The 11,358-nt window shown below is 44.3% G+C and overlaps 1 protein-coding gene across 1 annotated transcript; it reads left to right on the top strand.

The window, feature by feature from the left end:
- The first annotated feature begins 1,217 nt into the window (after window positions 1–1,217).
- LOC132387071 (zinc finger protein 229-like) lies at window positions 1,218–11,098 on the top strand. Its single transcript, XM_059959430.1, has 2 exons — window positions 1,218–1,268; window positions 7,500–11,098. The coding sequence occupies exon 2, from the start codon at window positions 7,898–7,900 to the stop codon at window positions 9,269–9,271; it is 1,374 nt and encodes a 457-aa protein (XP_059815413.1). The 5' UTR covers window positions 1,218–1,268; window positions 7,500–7,897; the 3' UTR covers window positions 9,272–11,098.
- The last annotated feature ends 260 nt before the right edge of the window (window positions 11,099–11,358 follow it).

The following is an 11,358-nucleotide window of genomic DNA, read 5'->3' as shown; positions in this document are numbered from 1 at the left end:
AGGACCCGAGGGTGTATTCCATCAGGTCCAGGAGATTTATCTACACTCAGACCATTATCTTCCTCAGCACCTTCTCAGTCGTAATTGTAACTGCACGGACTTCACTTCCCTAATACTCTTGAATGTCTGATATACTGTAGACATCTTCCACTGTGAAGACTGATGCAAACTACTCATTCAGTTCCACTGCCATCTCTGCATTTCTCATTACAATATCTCCAGCATCATTCTGTATTGGTCCTATATCTACCCTTGACTCTCTTTTACCTTTTATATACTTAAAAAAAGCTTTTAGTATCCTCTTTGAAATTAGTCCCATGCTTCATCGCATCATTCATCAGTTCCTTCTGAATGACCTTCCTCGATTTCTTCTGCATGTTTTTAAAAGCCTCCAATCCTCTATCTTCCCACTAGCTCTGACTTCCTTGTACACCGTCTTTTGTTTTTACTTTGGCTCTGACTTCACTTATCAGCCTTGCTCTTTTCAATGTTTTGGGTGATTTTCACTAACTTCAAAGGACTGTGCCTTAGACAGCTGAGTTGGTGCAATTCACCTCTCAAGTCTGACAGCAGAGTAAGGAGTGAATCTTCGATGGAGCAGAATCAGAAACCAAAGGGTTGCCAGCATGATTCATGGCTTTCTGGCTCAAGAAAGAGATGGGGCCTGGAGTTTACAAAGAGGAGGAAGACGAGGAATCAGACCAACAGGATGTGGCTACAAATGATAGATCAGAAACATTTAGAAACTGGTTGATTGAAAAAAAGGTGGTTTATTTCTGAAAAATACTGGTGGAAATCAACAGATCAGGAAGCAAATATGGAGAAGAATAAATAGACAAAATTTTGGACAAGTCCCTTCAGCATGCCTGGACTATGCTTAGCTGCTGCACGAATTGCAGATTTCCTCCTGCATTTTATGTGTATGTGTCTACATTTCCAGCAACAGCAGAATGTCTTGTGTTTCATATCTGCATTTTTAAGAAGGTTCTACTTTGGCAATAAACACGCGGAAAGTTTGCTGATATTAATTGTATTCTTTATGGGAGCTGTTTTCTGTGTTAAAGGAGCTGCTGAGTTTTCTACACCAAAAAAAAAATGATATGGGATGTAACTGGTGTCTGCTGAAACTTTTAATGGCACCGTGATTACCCAGAAAGCGCTGCAATAATAAATTCGCCAGCTCTGAAGCCTTGATTGAATGCGCAGGCGTCAAAGATGCGAATGTTGCGCATGCGCAGTTTACAAAAGGCCTCGGGATCTCGGCGCAGGTAAGAACGATTCTCCGGTTCAGCCTTAAAAACACCAACTGAGGGACAATTGCAGTGAGTCTAGTCACTCTGACCCTTATTCCCGGCACAGTCCTGCTCTCGTCCCTCTTTCTCAGCCCCACGATCCGTACTCGGGCCCCGGGGAGCTTCCAGCTGATGAGGGAATGGGAACCGATGTATCTCTCAAACAGAGCTGAGCTCCAGCTATCTGAATGTGAGGATTGGGAACTCGGAGATAGGGCACAACAATCTTTTACATCAGCTCTTGAGAAAATCACATTTGTTTACCTCCAATCCCAAACAGGAGAAAATCTGCAGATGCTGGAAATCCAAGCAACACACACAAAATGCCGGAGGAACTCAGCATTAGTACTCTTTTCCATAGATGGTGCCTGGCCTGCTGAGTTCCTCCAGCATTTTGTGTGTGTTGCTTTGTTCCACCTCCTCCTGGTCTGAACTTTTCTACCCGTGAGAACATGTTTTGACTCATTCTCTCTGGGAAGGTAATTATATCAAACAGCTTTTTGCCCTTCATCACAAATGTGCCAGATGTCTCCAATGAGACAGTCTACTCCCCTTCCATTCAGATTCATAGGCATTGCCATCAATGAGTTCACCTAGGGGAGGGTTTGGGGAAATATTTATGTACAATACATAAACTGGTATTATCTGTGTCTATTGTGGAGATGCAAAAGTTGCTGGAGAATTTACAAGTGGGAAAAAGTGGAGTGATACTTGGAAATGTTACTTTTTGAATTGTAATTTAGCAAGCAATCCACATATGGACAAAGTGCAAAAGCTCTGGTGAGAAAATCCTTCATTACCTGTTACAGGCCTGTTACATAGGTTGTGTGACAGTGCAGCTTAACTTGATTAGACCCAGAGGAGATCAAAGTTGTTATCGACAGTGATTTGCTTGCTGTGAAAATGAATACCTCTCTATATGAAATTCACTGTGCACATGTTGACACTGGATTAACAAACATGCACAATAAAGGCTTCATGTGCACACTGGTCATTACAAGTTAGAGGGGACATTGGTGGGTAGGTGGGGAGACCTCCAGTGTCCCTGACACCCTCACCTACAAGATGCACATCCAGCTGCAGCTTGTAACCCTGCACTTAAGGAGTTGGAGCTGGAAATGGATGAATTCTGGATCATCCAGGAATTGGAGGAGGTGATTAATATAACATGAAGAGAGGTATTACACCCAAGGTGCAGGACACAGGAAACTGGGTGAGAGTCAGGAAGGGAAATGAGGTTAAACAGCCCTCACAGAGTACGCTTGTGGTCAACCCCACAACAACAGGTAGACCACTTTAGAAACTGTTTGGGATTACCTGGCAGAGGTAATTCAAAGGGTTGATAGAAGATTCGTTAGTTAGGGGAACAGAACAAGAAGGTAAAGCTTACTACAGCTAGTGTCGGGGGGTGGGGATGATCTGTTTTAAATAAGTTGTAGGGGGAATGGGAGCCAGAATGAGAGAGCAGATAGTGGAAAGGGTAAATTGAATTGATTTTATTACATACATCCTTCATATACATGAGGAGTAGATATCTTTTGTTTACGTCTCCATCTAAATGTGCAATCTGTAATTCATATAAATAGTTTGCACGTAGGACAGTCTATATAACATAGAAATCAATTAATCAGACTGATGGCCTGGTGGAACATGATGTCCTGGAGCCTGCTGGTCCTTTTGCTGTGGTACCGTTTCCTGGACGGCAGCAGCAGGAACAGTTTGTGGTTGTGGTGAGTTGGGTCCTCAATATCCTTTGGGCCCTTCTTCGTCGGTACAGCTGCTCACCCTCTCAACAGCAAAGGGGATTACCCTGTCTCCATTCCTTCTGTAATCCACAACCAGCTCTTTTGTTTTTTCGACATTGAGGGAGAGGTTGTTTTCTTGACACCAGACAGATGTTGTTCAGACCTGTTAGTTTGTAAAAGCTTCCCAATATTTTTTGCTCAATTATTTAACCTCTCTTTGGCTTTTATGTTGGCTTTGGCTTCTCATTTCAGCCATTGTTCTGTCCTCCTGCCATTCTAATGCTTCATTGGGATGTATCTACCATGCAGCTCCCGAATTGTTCCCCGAAACTCCAGCCATTGCTGCTCCATCGACATTCCTACCGGTTTCCCTTTCCAATCAATTTTGTCCAGCTTCTCTGTCATAGAAACCTGGAGAAGTTCAGTGCAGAAACAGACCATATGTCCCATTGAGACAATGCTGAAAACATTTAAGCTGTCTGATGCAATGACCTGCACTGGGACAATAGCCCTCCATACCCCTACCATCCAGGTTCCTATCCAAACTTCTCTTAAATGGTGAAATCGAGCTCACATGCACCAGTGTGCTGGCATCTCATTCCACACTCTCACAATTGATTCAGTGAAGAGGTTTTCCACATGTTCCCGTTAAATTTTCACCTTCCCCACTTACCCATCACCTCTGGTTGTCATCCCACCCAACCTCAGTGGAAAAAACCTCCTTGCATTTACCCTATCTGTACCCTCATAATTTTGCATACTTCCAACAAACCCTCAAAACAATGTATAGTTTGTTTGTTTATGCTTAGAGCCTTGTTTAGGTGAATAAGATGGTGAGGGGCTTTGATTGTGTGGATATTCAGAGGCTTTTCCCAGGGCTGAAATGGCTAACAGGAGGGGGCTTGGAAATAGATACCGAGGGAAAGTCAGGGGTAAGTCTTTATACAGAGAGTGGTGGGTGTGTGGAATGTACTGCCAGTAGCGGTGGTTGAGGCAGATACAGTAGGGTCTTTTAACATCCTCTTATACAGGTACATGGAGCAAAGAAAAATAGAGGGCTATGCGCTAGGGAAACTCTAGGCAGTTTCTAGAGTAAGTTGCATGGTTGGCACAACATTGTGGGCTGAATGGCTTGGAATATGCTGTGGATTTCAATGTTTTATGTTGAACAGTGAAATAACTTTGGCTATCCTACAATCCTCTAATAACCAACCCCGGTTCACCAAGGATGATTTGGTTATCTCTGCCAGGGGCCCGACAACTTCTGCACTTGCCTCCTGTAGGGTCCGAGGGGGTGCCAAGTCATGTCCTTTTCCACGCTCCCATAGACCCTGTGTCCATCTCCTGAGAAAATAGAGATGAAAAGATATTTAACATCTCCCCATCTGCTTTGGTTCCACACGTGGATTGCCATTCCGGTCTTCCAGAGGACCAACTTTGTGCCTTGCAATCCTTTTGCTATAAATCTATCTCCAGAATCCCTGAGGATTATCCTTCATTTTTTCTGCCATGGCAACCTCATGCCTTCTTTTAGTCATCCTGATTTATTTCTTATTTTTTCTCTTGCATTGCTTATACTCCAGAAGAACCTACCTGCCTATCCCTGTTTTATAACTCCGTTTTGTGCTTCACCAGGGTCTCAATATTTCTTGAAATCCAAGGTTCTCTACAGTTTCTATCTGTACCATTTATTCTAAGAAGCACATACCCACTTTGTACTTTCAAAATTTCACTTTGAAGGACCCCCACTGACCAAGCACACCTTTGCCATAAAGCAGCCTGTCCCAGTCCACAGGTGCCAGATACTGGTGTCAGAATTTGAGGTGTTGATCCATCCCTGAACACATCAGCCTTTCCTACGCTGCTCCTTGTATTGAAATATATAGTGTTCAGCATATTCACTGCACCATGCTCACCGTTTTTCATTCCTGACTTTGTCTGAGGTCTGTTCCACAACCCCTCCACTATCTGTTCTGTTATTCAGGCTCCCATTTGCCCTGCAACTTTAGTTTAAACACTCCCCTTACACCCACCTCCCACGATGCAGCACTATCACCGCTTTGGCTTTCCTCTCCCAGATCAATAAAAAGGAGGTGCATACCAAGTTCAGGCAGATAGGTACAAATGGGGTATGAAGTACAGGAAATTCAACTGAACACTTATGAAAGAAATAAAAGAAGGCATGAGGTTGACCCATCAGAGAACTTGAAGGGGAATCCTCAGGGATTCTGCAGATATGTTAAGAGCAAAAAGATTGCAAGCAAAAAAAAAAAATAATGCTATAGAAGATCAGAATGGTAATCCATATGAGGAGACAAAATATATGGGGGAGATTTAAAAAAATTTTTTTGCATCCGTATTTACTCAGGAGATGGTCACAGAGTATAGAATTGAGGCAAAGCAGCATGAACTTCATGGACCCTGTACAGATTACAGAGGTGGAGATGTTTGTTGTCCGAAGGCAAATTAGCATGGCTAAATCCCCAGGGTCTGACAAGTTGTTCCCTGGGACTCCGTGGAGGATGTGCAGAAATTGTCGGGCCCCAAGCACAGATATTTAAATCATCATCAGTGACAGGTGAGGTACTGGAGGATTGGAGGACAGTCAATGTTGTTCCGCTGTTCAAGAAAGGCTCTAAAAATGAACAAGAAAATTGTACATTGGTGAGCTTGTCATCAGTGGTGGGAAAGTTATTGGAACGTATGCGCAGGAACCAGATGTATAAGTATTTGGATAGATGTGGACTGATTAAGTATAGGCAGCATGGGGTTGTGCATGGTAGGTCATGTCTAACCAGTCTTATAGAGTCTCTCGAGGAACTTAACAGGAAAGTGGATGAAGACAAGGCAATGGATGTTGTCTACATGGACTTCAGCAAAGTCGTACATGGGGGTGGGTCAGAAAGGTTCAGTTACTCAGCTTTCAGGATGAGATAGTAAACTGGATGAGACACTGTCTTTGGGAGAAGCCAGAGTGTGGTTGCAGATGGTTGCCTGTCTGACCAGAGGCCTGTGTCTAGTGGTGTGTCATAGGGATCACTGCTGGATCTGTTGTTTTTGTCATCTATATCAGTAATCTGGATGATAACATGGTTAACTGAATCAGCAAATTTGTGGATGACACCAAGACTGGAGGTGTAGTGGACAGCGAGGAAGACTGTCATGGCTTGCCGTGTGATCTGGACTAGCTGGAAAAATGGGTTGAGAAACGGAAAATGGAATTTATTGGAGACAAGAGGGAAGTGTTGTATTTGGTAGAACCTATGTCTTACACAGTGACTGGTCGGGCTCTGAGGAGTGCTCGAGACAAAAGTGATTTGGGAATACAGGTCCATAATTCACTGAAAATGGTGTCACAGTTCAATGGGAATAGAAAGAAAGATTTGCCACTTTGGCCTTCATAAACCAAAGTACAGAGTACAGTAGATGGATGTTATGTTGACATTGGTGAGGCCTAATTTGGAGTGTTGTGTGCAGTTTTGGTCACCAATCTACAGGAAAGTAAAAGAGGCTGAAAGAGTTCAGAGAAAATTCAGAAGGCTGTTGTCAGGTCTGGAGAACTTGGGCCATAAGGAGCGATTGAACAGGTCTGAGCTTTATTCCTTGTAATGGAGAAGATTGAGGGGAGATTTGATAAAGGTATACCAAAATTATGAGGGGTATAGATAGGGTAAATACAAGCTGGCTTTTACCACTGAGATGGGTTGGGACTACAACTGGAGGCCATAGGTTTTGGGTGAAAGGTGAAACATTAAGGGGAACATGAGGAAAAACTTCTTCACACAGATCGTCATCTGGGTGTGGAATGAGCCAACAACCCAACTGGTGCAGGCAAGCTCGATTTAAACATTTAAGAGGTTTGTATAGGTACCTGGATGGTAGGTGTATGGGAGTAGACAGTTTAAATAGTTCAACACAAACTAGATGGGCCAAGAAGTCTGTTTCTGTGTTGTACTTTTCTATGACTGTGACAAGAACCTGAAATAAGGAATTAGAGCAAATATTAGTATTTTAACAGCTGTGCAGAGCAACTATGCATCTGAGTAGGAGATATTTACATGGCATTAAACTGTGGTACTTTAAATTAACAGTACATAAAAGAAAATCCCAGCTGCAGGTTAACAGTGCTATTTGTGTGAGTGTTTCATTTACTGTGGGGCCAGGCCCCCATGCAGCTCAGTGGGAACAGGGAATAATACCAATGGAGACAGTCAAACTGAGCCAGGTCACAGATTGGAGATGACAGAAATGCCCCATTCTCATAGAGACAGGAAGGGCATCAGAGAGTTTGATGGTCATTCCAGACACCAGCTCTGTGCCCAGTTAGAAGATGATTTCTCTCTCCAGCTTGGGTTGCACCTCACTGTAACAGTGTGATTATCAGATCACACCTTGGCAGCTAAAGTGATCTCATCTGAAATGTTCTTCACCCATTGATGGATTTTGTAAATCTTTTTTACAGGTTAAAAATGACAAGGAATTTGTTAATGGAAATTCAAACACAACAGACCAGTTTTGTCTAGATATTTAAGAAGTGCAACAAGGGATTCAATCAACAATCCTTCCTGCTCAGACTGTGGGGAGGAATTCACTCAGTCATCTAACCGACTGGCACGCCTGTTATTTTACACGGGGGAGAGGCCATTCACTTGCTCAGACAGTGGGAATGGATTCAGTTGGTCATCACAACTGAAGGTACATCAGCAAATTCACACTGGGACAAGGCTATTCACCTATTCTGTGGGTGAGAAGGGATTCAGTCGGTCATCCCACCTGTGGACACACCAGTCAGTTCACACTGGGCAGAGGCTGGTCATCTGCTGAATTTGCGGGGAAGGATTCTCTCGGTCATCTGACCTAATGGCTCATCAGCGAGTTGACACCAGGGAGCGGCCGTTCACCTGCTTGGACTACGGGAAGAGATTCACTGAATCATCTAAGTTGAAGGTACATCAAGGAGTTCATACTGGGGAGAGGCCATTCACCTGCTCAGACTGTGGAAAGAGATTCACTCGGTCATCTCACCTACTGCTACATCGGTTAGTTCACACTGCAGAGAGGGATTTCACCTGCTCAGATTGTGGGAAGAGATTCACTCACTCTTCCACCCTACAGAGACACCAGTCAGTTCACACCAGGGAGAGGCCATTCACCTGCTCAGTCTGTGGGAAGAGATTCACACAGTCATCACACCTACAGAGACACCAGCAAGTTCACACTGGGGAGAAGCCTTTCACCTGCTCAGACTGTGGGAAGAGATTCACACAGTCATCCACCCTACAGAGACACCAGTCAGTTCACACTGGGGAGTGGCGGTTCACCTGCTCAGAATGTGGGAAGGGATTCACACAGTTATCCAAATTACTGGCACACCAGTCAGTTCACAGTGGGGAGTGGCCATTCACCTGCTCAGACTGTGGGAAGGGATTCACTCGGTCATCTGATCTGCTGACACACGGGCGAGTTCACACCGGGGAGAGGCCATTCACCTGCTGTGAATGTGGGAAGGGATTCGCTCGGTCATCTGATCTACAGATACACCAGCGAGTTCACACTGGCGAGAGGCCGTTTACCTGCTCAGTCTGTGGGAAGGGATTCCATCAATCATCCAACTTTCATAGACACCAGCAATTTCACACTGGGGTGAAGCAGTTCACCTGCTCAGACTGTGGGAAGGGATTCAGTCGGTCATCCTCACTATTGGCACACCAGTCAGTTCACACTGGGGAGTGGCCATTCACCTGCACAGAATGTGGGAAAGGATTCACTCAGTCATCTGAACTACTGGTACACCAGTCAGTTCACAGTGGGGTGTGGCCGTTCACCTGCTCAGAATGTGGGAAGGGATTCACTCAGTCATCCAACCTACAGAGACACCAGTCAGTTCACACTGGGGAGAAGCCGTTCACCTGCTGTGAATGTGGGAAGGGATTTGCTCGGTTATCTGATCTACAGATACACCAGCGAGTTCACACTGGGGAGAGACCATTCACCTGCTCAGTCTGTGGGAAGGGGTTCCATCAGTCATCCAACCTTCATAGACACCAGCGAGTTCACACTGGGGTGAAGCCGTTCACCTGCTGTGAATGTGGGAAGGGATTCACTCGGTCATCCTCACTATTAGCACATCAGCGAGTTCACACTGGGGAGAGGCCGTTCATCTGCTGTGAATGTGGGAAGGGATTCACTCAGTCATCTCATCTGCTGGCACACCAGCGAGTTCACAGTGGGTAGAGACCGTTCACCTGCTCAGAACGTGGGAAGGGATTTACTCAGTCATCCAATCTACAAAGACACCAGCAAGTTCACTTCGGGTAAAGGCCGATCACCTGCTGAGACGTTGGGAAGTGTTTTCTCAGCCATCTCCATCAAATGTGCATCATTGGGTTCACACTGTGGAGAGGCCGTTCACCTGCTGTGAATGTGGGAAGGGATTCACTCAGTAATCTAACCTTGTGACACAGTACCGGGTTCACACTGGGGAGAAAGTTTCAATAAGCTGCATGCTGGATATTTGTCCATCATTGTTGCAGAATGCAATTTCGAGAGTGACTGTCGGTGCTGAACTCTGCAATTATTGCTGCTATTCACCACACACAGTTCTGCACCCTGGTCACTGGGCATGGGAGGAGTTTCTACTGCTGCCTAGTCACCTTTAATGGAACTGGATCTGAGACAAATAAATCAGTTCTATTTTAAACTCTGTCTCTGGTACTTAGTGCATTTATAAGACGCCTAGTGTACAGTAGAGAGTCAACTCAGGCCAGCTGGACCCTGCCAGTTATTCATTTCCATGACAGTCTATTTAAATCCCACCCCCCCCCCCCATTGCTCATCTCTCACTCTCCCTCTGGTGATGGGTTCCAAACAGTCATCATCTGTGGGTGAAAACGTTTTGCTTGAATTTTCTGCAGACTGAAGAAGTCGAGCTGATTGCAGTTCTGTCTGAGATGTTCTTCACCCCTCAAATCTCTGGGCTGAGGAAGAATGACATCGGTTGTTAATCTCCATAATCACGACTAATTTCCACATTATGGATCATTTTCCCTGCTGCTAAAGGGTTTTTAGAGAACATCACTGTCCCCTAAAGGCCGAAAACAGAATGGGAAACCATCAGTTGGATGTTTAACTTAGCAGGGTCAGATACCAGAGGTGGGTCTGCACAGGGCAGAATTTGGGGCTCTGGACGATGGTCGGGTTAAGAACTTATGATGAGGAGAAGGGAATCAGCAGTGGGGTGTGGCAACAAATGTCAGAGTAGCAACATTTGGAAGCTGATTGACAGAGACAATCATTCGATTGACTGATGACACAAACAATGCCTGTGGTGAGGTTCTCCACTGGTTGAGGTACATGTGTGTTGGGAATGGTTTTATCCATTGAGGGATTTGTTCCTGCTTGTTTATCCAGTAATATTATATCCAGATGGTTATCATGGATTATCCTCTCTGAAATAATGTATTGATTATCAAATAATTTGTACAAACGTTTGTAAGATCTTGACTCTAAAACTGGGTCAGGCTTGAATTCATGGTGCCTTTATTAAGTTATGGTGGGCATTGATGAGTTTGTATTTTAAAGCAAGATTTTGATGAATGATATTTGCCACTTGATTGTACCTTTGTAGGTAATCAGATTGAGTTAAACTGCTGCGGGATCCTGGAATGTGTTGGATTGTGTCTGGTTTCTCTTGTCATTTTCTGCACTTACTGCCTTGTTTGTTTTTATGTCATGTATTTTTGTTTTTTTTTCCTTTTGTTAACCACCTTGCCCTGTATTTCTGCAAGAAATCCTTGGGTTTCTGTGAAGAGGTCTCCAACTCTCAGTCAGGTGCATGGTGCTTCCTTGTCACCATCTCATCTGCTCAGATCGTTGAGATGTCTCCCATGGAGGGTCATACTCATTCCACTGTTTAATGTTTTCTTCCAGAGTGATGATTTATTTTTCTGATTTGGCCTCTCATTGAAGTTTTCTGGTCTGTATTTCTTATCATGATTGCATATACACACATGGAGTGCTAAATCCTGTTCATTTTTGATGAAAGTATATACTTAGAAGTTTTACCTGACTGTTGTCTGACTTTTTTTCATGTGTGTTTTTCTTCTTCCTCCTTGTGTCCAAGGTGGTGTTAACCTGAATGTGTCACTCCTGGTGAAGGGGTTCAGCCCGAATCATTGTCACTACCTCCTCCCATAGATGCTGTCTGGCCTGCTGAGTTCTGCCAGCATTTTGTGCTTTTATTTATTTCCAGCATCTGCAGATTCACTGGTGTCTGAGTGTGAATAGACTTTTCTAAAGTTCTTATTTATCTTTGTAAACTC

This window comes from Hypanus sabinus, unplaced genomic scaffold (assembly GCF_030144855.1).
Source record: "Hypanus sabinus isolate sHypSab1 unplaced genomic scaffold, sHypSab1.hap1 scaffold_1503, whole genome shotgun sequence".
In the NCBI taxonomy this organism is placed as follows: domain Eukaryota; kingdom Metazoa; phylum Chordata; class Chondrichthyes; order Myliobatiformes; family Dasyatidae; genus Hypanus; species Hypanus sabinus.
This window is presented reverse-complemented; position numbering and strand designations above follow the sequence as displayed.